Here is a 14,098-nt window from a genome sequence, read left to right on the forward strand (position 1 = left end):
TGCCTTGAGCGCTAAAAATGAAATGCTTGATAAAATATCTATGTATGACAGAGACCTAGAATTCTGTTTACTTCTATACTAACCATTACCAGCTGGCTCATCGGGCATCTGCTCAAATGTGTTTTGGGAAGAGGGCACAGCAAGTACCCTCTTGTATCTAACCAAGCAAATAATTTTAGCTCTGTTTATTATATCAGGAAGCTTTGACTGATTTAAAGAAGAAATGAGACATACACATTGCCTTCTTTGTACTAAAAAGGTTTTATTAGCTCATTTTTACCAGTTTGGAAATCTCCCCATTAAACTTTGTGCTACATTTGAAGACTGAAACTCATTTAGAAATAGGGTTACTAATTTTTCCAGTTCAAATCAAGATCAAATTCAGAGTATTTGAAATTGCATAGTCCATTTTATGGGATTTATCAAATTCAGTTTGGGTTGGGCAGAGAAGAGATTCAGAGCAGAGAAGGACTTGGGGGTGTTGGTCGATGAGAAAATGAATATGAGCCAGCAGTGTGCGCTCGCAGCCCAGAAAGCCAACCGTATCCTGGGCTGCATCAAAAGGAGCGTGACCAGCAGGTCGAAGGAGGTGATCCTGCCCCTCTACTCTGCTCTCGTGAGACCTCCCTTGGAGTATTGTGTGCAGTTCTGGTGTCCTCAATATAAAAAGGACATGGAACTGTTGGAACAAGTCCAGAGGAGGGCCACGAGGATGATCGGGGACTGGAGCACCTCCCGTATGAAGACAGGCTGAGAAAGTTGGGGCTGTTCAGCCTGGAGAAGAGAAGGCTGCGTGGAGACCTCATAGCAGCCTTCCAGTATCTGAAGGGGGGCTATAAGGATGCTGGGGAGGGACTCTTCACTAGGGACTGTAGTGACAGGACAAGGGGTAATGGGTTCAAACTTAAACAGGGGAAGTTTAGATTGGATCTAAGGAAGAAGTTCTTTACTGAGAGGGTGGTGAGGCACTGGAATGGGTTGCCCAGGGAGGTTGTGAATGCTCCATCCCTGGCAGTGTTCAAGTCCAGGTTGGATGAGGCCTTGGGTGGCATGGTTTAGTGTGAGGTGTCCCTGCCCATGGCAGGGGGGTTGGAACTAGATGATCTTAAGGTCCTTTCCAACCCTAACTATTCTATGATTCTATGATTCTCTGTTGAAAGGTCTGAGCCAAATTGTCTCAGGGATTTATAGGACAAGTTCTCCTCTTGTTCTCAAAAAAATCTCTCTTTGTGGCTCATTTTGTCCATTGGAATGACATGTTTTTCATAGACCTTGGTAAAACTCCTATTCTTCAGTTACTTGCCTCTGTTAAAAGATTCTTCTAAAGCACTTGTTAATTTTGCATAAAAACTGGCTATCTTAGCTGTGCTCATTGAATTCAGTCTACCAAAACAGCTTAGGCGTATATTTTGGGTTCTGTAAAAGTTCCCTTGTTGTGACAATGTTGGTTTCTAGTAAAGCATTCCTGAAATTCTCTTTTCAAGTCACAAATTGTTTAGTATTTCTTTCTGTAGTCCCAGTCATCACATTATTTATTTTAACTTGCATAGCCTGTTGTATATCTTGAAGTTCATAGCTAAGTGCTTAGTACTGAGAATGGACTATTCTTTTTTTATTTAGAGGTATTATAAAACTATCTGCATAATGTATTAGAACCTGCATTATTTGTAAACGCTTATGCCTGTAACTGGAAATAAGCCTTTAAAAGTTCTGTCATTTTTCAGCCATGTTTCTTGAGAGAGAGAAAGAAAAAAGGTGTCTACGTCTGTGATTCATCTTTTTTCTCCCCCTATTGGACATAAACCAGTGTGTTTGTCACATTCTCATGTAGCAGTTCTAAAATAACAGATTTTAGCATAAAGTTTGGAGTCTGCAGACTTCAGATGAAGAGATAAAAGCTGAAATCTGAATCTCAAATTTATAATTAGGATAGCATTTACTAAATTCGTGACCCAAAATGACAGGGTTGTGCCAACAGTTCTCTAGTAACCAGGAAGATTTTTTTCCTTAAATAGATGTTTGGAAATTTGTACATATAACTTACAAAAAGTTACAAGTCTTGGTTTCTTTTCCTTAGGGATATCAGGGATCAGCAGGAACTCCAGGTATCCCAGGGACTCCAGGGGTTCAAGTAAGTTTTAGTTTCATGCTGTGAATTTGGAAATCTGAGACAAATCCCACCAGCTCTTTCCCAGAATCCATTGCTTGTCATTGAGAGTTGAGGTGTGGGGAATGAAAAGGGCTCAAGCGATGACCTGAAGTCAGGGGCCATCCTTGGGGGAATTGCTTTGGAATTTGCATGTCTTTGGGATTTGTAGGTAGAATGACAGTTAGACTGTAGATCTAATCAGTGCTAGGTAAGGCTTGTAGGAGCAGGGTTCAGCTGGAGCTTAGACAATCCCGAAGCCAAATAGTAGTTCCTTCAATTTTTCTGAGAATCAGTAACAGTAATCTGAAGCCTTCTCAGTGCAATTGATTACCCACAGTTCAAAAGAAGGTTTCAGATAATGCCCAGACTGATGGAAGAGAATTCTTTTTCATTCTTCAATGTATTAATCTAGTAGTGCTTACTGAGACAGTTATTGGAAACCTGTGCTGTATTTTAGTTGTGGCATGATCCAGTCTGGCTGTGTAGTCTAGAATGTATTACTTTGTTGAATTAAGCATCTGAGAACATGCTGGGGCCAAGAACAAGCCTGCAACATCACATATGTGAAAGCTGTCTGATGGGCATTTCAAAGGAAGGGGACATGCATTAAAAAAAGTGTGACCAGCAGGTTGAAGGAGGTGATTCTTCACCTATATGCTGCTCTCATGAGACCCCAACTGGAGTACCGCATCCAGCTCTGGGGCCGCCAAAATAAAGAAGGACATGGACCTGTTGGAGTGAGTCCAGAGGAGGGTCATGAAGAAGATCAGAGGGCTGGAACACCTGTCCTGTGAAGAAAGGCTGAGAGAGTTAGAATGTTTAGCCTGGAGAAGAGAAGGCTCAGGGAAGAGCTTAGAGCAGCATTCCAGTACCTAAACAGGCCCTGCAAGAAAGCTGGAGAGGGACTTTTTACAAGTGTATTGTGTGACAGGACAAAGGGAAATGGATTTAAACTAAAAGAGGGTAGATTTGGAAGAAATTCTTTACTAGCAGATTGGTGAGACACTGGAACAGATTGCCACAAAAAAGTTGTATGTGTTCCATCCCAGGCAGTGTTCAAGGCCAGGTTGGATGGGAAACATAGATCAGAAACCTGATCTAGTGGAATGTGTCTTTGCCAATGGCAGGTGGATGGAACTAGGTGAGCTGTACAGTCCCTTCCAACCCAAACCATTCTATGATTCTATGACATCTCTGAACTGTGTTTCCCAGTAATGGATTATGATAGTGTGCTGGATATATTTGGTGCTTGGTTCTGCTTTCATATCTGGTTACTGAAATGATGTGATCAACCTGTTGACACATCATTCTGCAGGTCATGTTGTATTACATTTCTGTGTCTCATTCTCTATCTGAGTTAGTATTTGAGCTGGTTCTAATTTTTTCTCTCTTAGGGACCACGTGGCTTACCAGGTATCAAGGGAGAGCCAGGGAAAGATGGGGCTAAGGTAAAAAAAAAAAAAAAGAAAAATAATAAAGAATTAAATTTTACTCTTACCATTTATCATTTTTGGTTATACTGCTGAATATTGTTGGCTGAACAGTATCAATATTTTCACATGAGGCTTCTGTGGGAATTGTTTATTAAAAAAAGCAATAAAGAAGGTGTAAGAATTCTAAATTTAGAATGTGTCTTCAGTTCTGAACCTGGTCTGCTTTATTTATTAGAGTTTATACAGGCTTTAGCACTGCCAGTAACATCTTCATTCTACTGAATAATTTATATTTAAAAAGCGTATCTAAATGTGGATACCTGTAAGCATGATACAGACATCTGTCAGAACAGTTTCTTTCTATCTCTTTGCACCATTTTTCTCTTTAAGTGAGCATCCAGATGATCTGGGTAGGAATTTTTGGATTGCACTTTTTATCAGAAAACACAGACTAATTGAAACCAAAGTTGTTTATGGAAAATTGTAGTTGAGGTGTCTCCAGTAGCTTGTGGCTGCAGACACATGTGGAAGCTTATATATAAAACTCTCTTCTGGTAATCACAATGAAGTTGAATCTGGACCTCCTGTATACACAGTGAATAAACTAGCCATTGGCTATAGGCTAGTCTCATTGCTATGTAAATAGTTGTGTCCACCCTTCTCTCACACTTTTGTCCTATGTTTAGAAATGTTCTAATTTCACTATGATAAAAACATATTTTGGTTTTGGTTTATTAAAAAAAAAGAAGTGCTTTTTTGTAAAATAAACACTTTTTCCAAACAGATTTTGCTCTAAAATTTTCTTCTTCTAGAGTTCCTAATATTAAAAGCATATCCTTAAATTCTTCACTGTGCAGCAGAGTTCTCAAATGCATAATTAGAGCTGAAAAATGTGCTTATGTGATCTTTGATTTAGGCATCTTAATCTAATTGATCTTAGATGTTAATCTAATTAATAATTCAGCATTGGGCCATACGCAGAAAGTAAGATACTGATGATGAAAAACTCTATTCTCCTGGCAGTGCAGGGCTGTGACAGATAGAATATTTCCTAATATTGAGTCCAGCCTTGTTTAAAATGTGCCAAGAAATAGGGCTTCCACCACTGTTTTAGGAAGCTTCTTCCACTGTAAAATACTTGCCATTAGTATTTTTTTCCTGATGATTCATCCCAAATTTTCATCTTTTAATTTCATCCCATTACTTGTAAAGTTTCTGTAGCAACTGATTTAAAACTGTTTCCAGTTTTGGTTTATCCAGTAATTGAATCACTACTTCTGAGCAGAAATTGAGGCTCCATTCTTCTTCATTAAGAAGCAATGGATGCATGAAGTGTTTATTTTATAAGCTTTGCCGATTTTTTTGAACTCAATTCCATTGCCTGTTTTCAGTACTTTTTTATTGAGCGATATTTTGATACTAACCCACAAGCTATCATTCCTGTGGTCATGCTCCTGTCTTCTGTGAATATGTGTCTTATACATGAATGGTTTTGATAAAACAGAGACATGTTTTCTCTTATCCTTTGTATTAGAAGTTGAAATACTATACAGTGTAACTTTCTGAGCATAATTTACTATTAATCCTTTATGATTGAAATATATCAAACAAATTTAAATCTGTTACTCCATATAAAGTTAGGTATTAACAGAGAGAAAACATTATGATTATCCAAAAATGATTTGGTGATTGGGTCTTTGTTATGAGTGAAGTAAACCCTGTCTACTGTTTTTATTATTTCGAGTCAGGTAGTGCCAAATTATTATCGATTATTATAAAACCTGTGAGGACAATAAGAAGAACTGATGTTTTGGCTTGTATTTTCAATTACCAACTGCTTTTACCAAAGTGGATTCTTTCTTCCACTGAAATGAGAACTCATTTGTCAAAGTGCCACAGTTGCTTTCTCAGTGTATTTTGTTTTAATGTTGTTTATTTTTTAGAAAGTATTTAATACCTTATTTTTTAATACTCACTCGTCTCGAGTAAGTGCTGAGAAATTTGATAAGGTCAGTAGGACTTTAATATTTTCAGTAAGAGGTAGGAGAAAAACCACCTCAGATTTAGGGAATTTCCGTATTATTTGGGAATTAGGATTGGATGGTACAATTATCTCTACAAAAAAATCTCTACAGAGATTTTTCAAAGCTTTTTTCAAGCTTTTTTTCCTTTTGTCAAAGTTAAATTGCTACTTTTGAACCTCCATAAACCTCATTGAAAGATTACAGTAAAATTTATTCTAATAAATTCAGTGATTTTTTTTTTCTTATATGTATTGAATCTTGTTTAAAGATCAACAAACTGTCATCGGTGAGCTTACCAGTGTTATGTGGTTGATATGGTGAAATATAACATCTTTCTTCAATTTGTTGATCATTGAGAATATGAGTGTTATTGTAGTATAATACTACTGTTTTAGATAAAAGGATTTAAAGTGTGTTTACTCTTTTAGGGTGACCATGGACTACCTGGTTTTCCTGGATTACATGGGATGCCAGCACCAAAGGTTGAAATTAAATATTTCTTGTTACAATATTCATGTATTTTAGCTTACTTTATAGTTTAACATAAAGAAAAAATAAGTTTATATAGGATATTAAGGCAGTGCATTTGATGACCTACATAAAATGATGTGATGCTGAAACTGAAGGAAGATACATGCCATAAGGCTTCATTATGTACATATCAAGCAATAGAAATTGCGTGTTTTTTTTAATTTCTGTTCTGTTCCATGGGATTCTTTAGTAATCATTTTAGAGTTTGATTTGGTACTACTTAGAATCATCTTCATGACAAATGAAAGCCTTGAAGTAATTCGAGTGATAGCATTTTGTAGGATAGTTCTGGTCTAACACAGTGAATTTGTGTGTTATGTTCCCATCATCAACCATGTCTTTTGCTCTTCTGTGTTGGTACTCAACTGAATTTGCTAGTTTTTCCAAATTTGTGGTTTAAACATTTCATATAAGGTTTTCAGAAGATTGCAGCACTTTTAAAAACCTGAATTTTCACTTAGGTGTTTACCTATATTGAAGCTCCAGAAACAAAAAGTGCCTTCCATTGAAAATGGAAGCATAAAGCCTGGAAGCTGTCAATAGTCTCACCAGCAGCACTGGACATTCTGGGCTTCTCCATTAGGAGAGCTTGGAAAATTCAAAATTTGCATTTATTGTCTTGAGCACATTTTTTTATATCAGATGGAGCTCTTTGCCTGCTTCATTTTACATATATGCATACTTTGTGTATATACGTATCTGTATATAACTACTTCTCTTTTAAAAATTAACTTACACACATTTTGTCTAGGGAGAAAGGGGTCCTAAAGGAGATCAAGGAGTGCCAGGAGTATATGGAAAAAAGGCAAGTAAGCAAAATGGTATTGGTATCTATGGTGGAGTGACCTTGGCTGGCTGCCAAATGCTCCCCTAGCCACTCTCTCATTCTCCCTCCTCAACAGTATAGCTGGAGAAAATAAGATGTAAGAGCTTGTGGGCTCAGATAAGGACAGGGAAATCGCTTACCAATTACTGTCATGGGTGAAACAGACTTGTCTTAGGGAAACTTAATTTAATTTATTGACAAGATAGGTTTGGATAGTGAGAAACAAAGACAAAAATTAAAACACCTTACTTATGTCTAGTAATATTAAACTCATGCTCTGCTTATTTGAGTATTTTGAGATCTCTCTTTATCCTTCTGTTAGTGGATTGATATAATTTATTTTAACATAACTCAAAATGGAACAGGTTGCCCAGAGAAGCTGTGGCTGCACCATCCCTAGCAGTGTTCAAAGCCAGGTTGGATGGGGCTTTGATCAACTTTGTCTAATGGGAGGTGTCCCTGCCCATGGCAGGGGGGTTGGAACTAGATTATCTTTAAGGTCCCTTCCAACCCAAACCATTCTGTGATTCTGTGATTTTATGATGAAAAGCTTATAAATATGTTTTTAAAATATATCTATGTCTTTAATATGGGGTATAAGTAATAATTATGTCACAAAGAAGTCTGTGCTTTTTAATACACAGAAATGAACATGAACAATACAACCAAGCAGGGGAGAGGGAGAGTATTAAGGAGAGAGGGGAGAGGAACACATGAATGGAGTGAGGATGATAGTGGCCTGGAAGAGAGATGTTGTTTTAATCCATAATTCATATAGAACAGGGTGTGCTTGTATGTAAATATTTATATTTCAGAGAGCATATTTTTGTCATCCAGTGTTAACAGTTACATTTTCACCTGTCCCTATATTTTCTTCATGTATTAGTTTAGAATTTTAAACAATTTGAAAGAGGCTTCTTGTTCACATTTCTGTATTTTAGATCATATGTATGTTTCTGTAATGGAGGTTAGTTATTAATTGACCACTGGCTGTGTTAAGAAAGAAACGGATCTTCCATTTTTCAAAATTACAGATAACATACATGAATGGTAAGTTAAATGTACTGAATTTACAGCATAAATGTTGCGCACTAGTTACTTTTTTTTTTTTCTTTCTTTTTTTTTTTTCTTCCTCAGGGTTCAAAAGGCGAGAAAGGTGATATGGGGTTTCCAGGAATGCCTGGGCGATCTGTAAGTTTTGTGAAGACGATTTGCCTTTACTTTTGCTTGTTAATTCGCCCCCTGATGACTTAACCATTTCCACAGGGAGATCCTGGCAGAAGTGGGAAAGATGGATTACCAGGAAGTCCTGGTTTCAAGGTATGTACAAATGTATATTTGTTATCTTGCCAAAGGCTTCAGTTGCTTTGCTGTTGGTCTAAATATACCCAGGTTATTCTGTGGAGAATTACTGGAAATTAAAATAATGTGAGTTACTGGGAAATGTCAAAATTTACTGCGGTCAGTGGGCAGACTTCATTGATTACAGTTGGCTTGTGAGCAGAGGCAAAGCTTTTATTGAGTGTATTAATGATCATCAGAGATCGTTTATACTTTGTCTCCCTTACCCTGTTTGTGTTTCTCTAGCTCTGTGAATCTGTTCATGAGATTTATATATAAGCATTCCCTTCAGAACATAGCTGTTGTGTACAGTCAAGAAGAAAGTAATCAAAATATTATTATTACTTTTAAAGGGAGCTGGATGAAAGTTAGGAGAACACACCTTCAGGATTGGATTCATGTTTATGTTTGTATTCTCTTCAGAGTGCAGTGCCTTTTGCATTTAATTTAGAACTGTTTTGCAAGCAGACTAAGTATATGTCTACTGCAAAAAAGACTACAGTATCTATTATTTCCATGATGTATTGCAGTCTGTGAACTCACTGGATGTTTTGTTTACCCAGTTGTTGTGTGCACTGTTCTAATTGGTGAAAGGATGGATTTTAGCAGTACCAGTTTAAGTTCACAGGAAAAAGATTATTAATATGTGATGCAAATGTTAGGTTGAATTGATCTAAGAAGCTTTTTAACAACTGCTTTGTTCCTATAATATTTTTTTTAATAATAAAAATGTAGTGATCTAGGGCTGCTCAAGAATAATGTTCCTTTGATGTCTAAAAATGTAAGTGTACTTCTAAGTGCGTTTGTCTAAATTCCTATTTACTGTAGTTGGAGATCTGTGTCTTCCATTTTGTGACCATGCTTGTCTAGAGCAGTTGGGAATACAATGGGGTATCTGTGACACCTGCTGCAGCAGGGAGATATGACACAACACCTGTGAGAGACCTAAATCCTTCCAGGCAGCAGCTGCCAACAAGGTGGGTCCAGCAGGATCCCAGGCTTGCTCAGGCTGGAGGGGACCTTGTTTGGGACATCTCCTGGACCAGCCTCCTGCTCACAAACGGGACAGTGCTGAATCCATACGAGGTTGCTCAGCTGTTTCTGGATAACATCCAAGGATGAAGACTAAACAGCTGGGCAGTTTGTTCCATCCTTGACTGTCTTCATGGTGAAAAATATTTCATCCTTATTTGCAGCAGGAAATGGATGTACATGTCTGTGTTGACAACTGAATCAAGCTCTTAGAAGTACAATAAATAGAGCCTCTGAAGTAAATTATAGAATTAGTAAAATCATTAGTAAAAGTAATTCAGCTGCTGACTGTTACCTGTTATAACTTTTATGAGATCAACTACTAAGTTTGCAGTCCTATTTGCTGGTTTTGGGTACCCCAGGTGACCTGTAAGTTTTATTTCAGGAAGACACAGGTCTCCTGTAGGTGGCACCTACAGACCAGATGTAGAAGCCTTGGCTACCTTAGAGCACCTTACATAGGACCAGGTATTTGTGATTAGGTAACTAGATCAAGCCCCTGTTCACTGTAATAGGTTCTTAGATCCCTAATGTATCTGTAGACAACTTCAGGTAGAAAAGTACATGTAGTCATCTTAATTTGAAGTTAAATAGGAGAGTTATCACTTACACACAATGCCACAGAACTGTTATCCTAAAAGTTGCTCAACTTCAATGTATAACTAAGAATCCTGCGGTTCAAAAATTTATTATTTAGGAGAATACATCTAAAATAATAGATTTTTAAAAGAGCATATGAAACAACTTTTATGGTAGGTAAACTCAGGATTTCCTATTTGTTCTCTTTGAAAGGCCTAATGACACTGCAATAATAGGTAATAGAATAAATCTATTTTAGGACAAATTGGTGTAGTTTTGTTTCTTTGTTTTGTGGTTGGGTTTTTTTTTGGTTGTTTGTTTTGGGGTTTTGGGGTTTTTTTGTGTTTTTTGTTGTTGTTGTTGTTCGTTTTGTTTGTTTGTTTTGGTTTTTTTGTTTGGCTGGTTTTTGTTGTTTGTTTTTGTTTTTTCTTTCAACTTGCCAGAAGTTTACACCCTTAAAATACACTAGTAAAAGAAGTTGTAAATACTAATTATGGAAAAGAAATATTTTCTTATTGCTCATTTCTGTGGTTAACATCGGCAATCAAGAGCAGATTATTTCTATGCCACGCAAGGATTTTTTCTTTATTGTTACTCCGTTTAGTTTTAGGTACTTCTACATTAATTTCATTTTTATCTTCAAATCCCATTAATACAATTTGCCTACAATTTGTCATTATTAATACATATCTGCAAAAGCATGTATCTCTGATACTTGCAAATATGTCAGGCAAAGACAATTTAACAGACATTCTTAAAACACTCAGCTAAGTTTATGTCTATGGTTGTAGTAGCCACTTCTGTTGCCACTAAAGTCAATGGTGGCCTAACCAGTAACGCCAGTGGAGTCTGGAGAGCAATTCAGCTCAAAGAAGGCAGACTTGTAGGTACCAGTTTAGTTGCCTACAGAAAAGCATTCAGTGCATTTGAGATGCATTAGTGTCCACAGCGTTGTAAAGGTGCTGACAAATGCAGTGTAAGTCCTATGGAAGGCCAGTGCCTCACACTCATACAAGACACCTTTGTGTATCTCAAATGTGATCAAATGTCTATATCCAGGCAATGAAACTGAGCTCCTGCCACCTGGTCAGCTGAAACAAGCTTCCATCAGTTGTCTTAACTAGACTTGGCTCTGATATGACCTTAGTTACCTATCTGAATTTATTTTAGATGAATCCGGCCTAATTTTCAAAAAATATATATAAATACACGCAGATATCTCTGTGAAGTTCATGGAGAAATTCCTTTTCTGGTGTTATAGAAAGCATAAAATAATAGTTACACATTATTTTTTTTTCCTCTCTGGTATTTGGTAACATGAATAGGTAATAGTTGCAGTTGTGTAACATAAATTTTTATCTGTCACTGATGGCCCTTTAGAGTGAAGTATTATATTGACAAAGCATGAATTCAGAAAATATTTTGATTTGGTTTTTATGTTTGTAAAGAATATACAGATAATTCAGTATATTAGTTGTATGAACCTGTGTACATTTAAACGGAAAGTTATTTTCTTGACTATTCCCTTAATTACTGTAGTACAAAAATATGACATACTCATTAGTTTTTATTCATTTTATAATACAATGGTTAACAAAAGCAATATTCTTCATTCAAACATTTTGTCAACTTGACTTCAACATCTGCTTTCTATAAAACATTGCTTCATACTGGATCTGTAATCAAATTCAAAGCAGTAACAAACAGGCTCTCTTTGAAGGAAATTTCTGCTGGAGCTTTCCTGTTTTCTTACAATATTCATTCTGGGAAAGAATGTGGAAAAAAAGCATGGCTTGAAACCCAGATGCTACCCATTGTTACGTCAAGTCTGTTTTTTGTAATTTTATGTTAATTATTACCAGATTATATTTTATTTGCATTTGTTTTATGTTATTTTATTACTGGAATTATTCTTCAATTTTTCAAGGTATTTTTTATGTCATACATCTGTTGTATCATACATATTTTGAGTAAGGACATAAAAATTTGATCATATCTGGTACTGCTGGATTCTGAAGTGCTTTGAAATAATTTTCAGACCCTTAGTTCTACTAGCAATCAGAAATAGCAATTTATTACTATTTTATGTGCTTCTACAACCAGTAGTTGCTGCTCTGGTTCAAAAGACAATTAATTGTCTGTCATTTCTTTTTGCAAACTGTTTGAGAGCTGTCTGGACACAGCATGAGGGAATATGAGATTGACAACACTTCTTACTGTGTTTGAAACTGTTTTTAAGAGATGTTTGTTGATGAAGCCTTGATCATGTGTACTGCTTTTGCATTTTACTTATATTGAAAATAATAATTTGCTATCCTAAATAATTACTTTTGTTATGCAAATGAAGGGTGGGGTTTTTTTTAATATTTTATTTAACAATCCCTTTTATTTCAAAGGGAGAAGTTGGACAGCCTGGATCTCCAGGCCTAGAAGGACATCGGGGAGAGCCCGTAAGTGATTAAATTACTGTCATGTCCTGATGTACTGATTGGTTTGGTTTGTTTGGGTTTTTTTTTAGTTAATGGATGTTATACTTTATGTTTCATCCATGTTGATTTGAATTGTTTGATATGTCCATTTTTGTAAAAGTGCTTTTTTATGTTCTGGAGCTAATCTTTAAATTTGGATTTAATAAAAGAAATAAACAAGCTTTAAAGTCAAAAATGCCTTAAAAGAAAAGATACTTAACTATATTGCTATTATGTACCTCTTGTGGTTTAAGCCCAGCTGGTAACTCAGAGCCATGCAGCCGCTCACTCCCTCCCTCTCTTCTTCCCCCCTGCTCTCAGAGAGATGGGGAGGAGAATCAAAAGAACTTGTGTGTATGTTATAAGATTGTCTCATTATTGACTTCTTTCCTATTGACAGGATGGTATGGTTAGATATTGTTAGTTACTTACACAAGGAAAGATTCTGGGTGTTTGCAACTTTCATTTCTGCAACACTGTATATGTTCTTTCATATAATTGTTAATTGCACTTTTAAAGTTTATTTTTTCCCCTGTCTACATTCCCCTCCCCACTGTCCAGTTTTATTGGCCTTTTACTTCCTGGTATCTTGTTACACTGTTCGTGTTATCTGTATCTCTGTTCTTGATTAGCTGGGGAACATGCTGATGCATTTTAGTTTTGCTTGTTTCCAAAGACATTGTTCCTCTACTGGTGTTTGGGCAACTCCTCAGGGCAGCTCATTTTTCCTCCTCTTTGTATGTGATAACTAGACTTTGTCCTCCTTGTTTCCTTGTTTGGCTCTGTAAGGCCACCAGACTTTGCTTGAAGCAGGAGAGCCAAGATGTCTGTAGAAATAGCTGAAAGATTTGAGTGTTGAGGGAGAGCCAGCTGTCTTCAAACCATTAGTAATTCTTCTAGGCCAAGAGCAGTAAATGAAGCTCAGCTGCCTTGCAGATGAATTATCTTCTGAATTACTTTCTAATTTGGAAGATAAGGGGATACAGCTTTATACATTCAGATTTTTTTGTGGTATTGAATGTAAAGAGAGGCAGTATGTGTTATATGGTACTGGAATCCAGTAGAGAGTTTTGATAACTTGGAGATGGAAATAACACTTCCAGCTGAAAAATTCCCAAGCTCTTTAATTTTTTTTGTGTATTCCCCAAAATCTCATAAAACACTCTGAGTAGACTGCAAAACACTGGGCAATCATTCCCAAGAGACTTTCTTTCCACTTGTCTGGCTTAAGTGAAGAACACACATAACTGCTCACTTGGCTTAATTTTTCTTCTTTTGCTGCTACAAGTAACTGAGAGATGTATTAACCTTTTATAGTCTATGGTATGTTTAGATGTAAGAAAAACTGAAACTGAATTTTCATTAAACCCTGTGAAATACAAGTCAATAGGATTTTGTATATAATTAGTACACCATAAGAAATGTGTTGAGATAATAACAAGACTTCTGTTATTGTCCCTAGCCTTGTTTCGTGTGTTTTCATTTTTTGAAAAAATGTGATCTAGTCACTGTGATTTTTATTTTATTTTTTTATAATCTAGAAACCAGGAAGAAGTAATTCCTGACCTAGGGAATGCTAAGTATTTGATACTTTAAAAGCTCTCTTTCTGATCTAGAAGCTTTGGTGAAGTCTGACCTATAACTACTAAAGAAATATATTTTTATTTAAAATTAATATAAATGCTTCACAATATGACATTTTTAACAGCAATGTA

The 14,098-nt window shown here is 36.3% G+C and overlaps 1 protein-coding gene across 2 annotated transcripts in view; it reads left to right on the plus strand.

The window, feature by feature from the left end:
* The window catches only part of COL21A1 (collagen type XXI alpha 1 chain), a gene marked incomplete at both ends in the record, with an annotated part of 73,271 nt that overhangs the window by 26,124 nt on the left and 33,049 nt on the right, over positions 1-14,098 (plus strand). For both annotated transcript variants that reach the window (XM_080616285.1, XM_080616286.1), the window contains 7 exons: positions 2,078-2,131; positions 3,544-3,597; positions 6,035-6,088; positions 6,889-6,942; positions 8,101-8,154; positions 8,230-8,283; positions 12,312-12,365. In XM_080616285.1, coding sequence (XP_080472411.1) covers positions 2,078-2,131; positions 3,544-3,597; positions 6,035-6,088; positions 6,889-6,942; positions 8,101-8,154; positions 8,230-8,283; positions 12,312-12,365 — 378 coding nt within the window. The remainder of the gene's footprint in view (positions 1-2,077; positions 2,132-3,543; positions 3,598-6,034; positions 6,089-6,888; positions 6,943-8,100; positions 8,155-8,229; positions 8,284-12,311; positions 12,366-14,098) is intronic.

Source organism: Psittacula echo (assembly GCF_963264785.1).
Source record: "Psittacula echo genome assembly, chromosome: 4".
In the NCBI taxonomy this organism is placed as follows: domain Eukaryota; kingdom Metazoa; phylum Chordata; class Aves; order Psittaciformes; family Psittacidae; genus Psittacula; species Psittacula echo.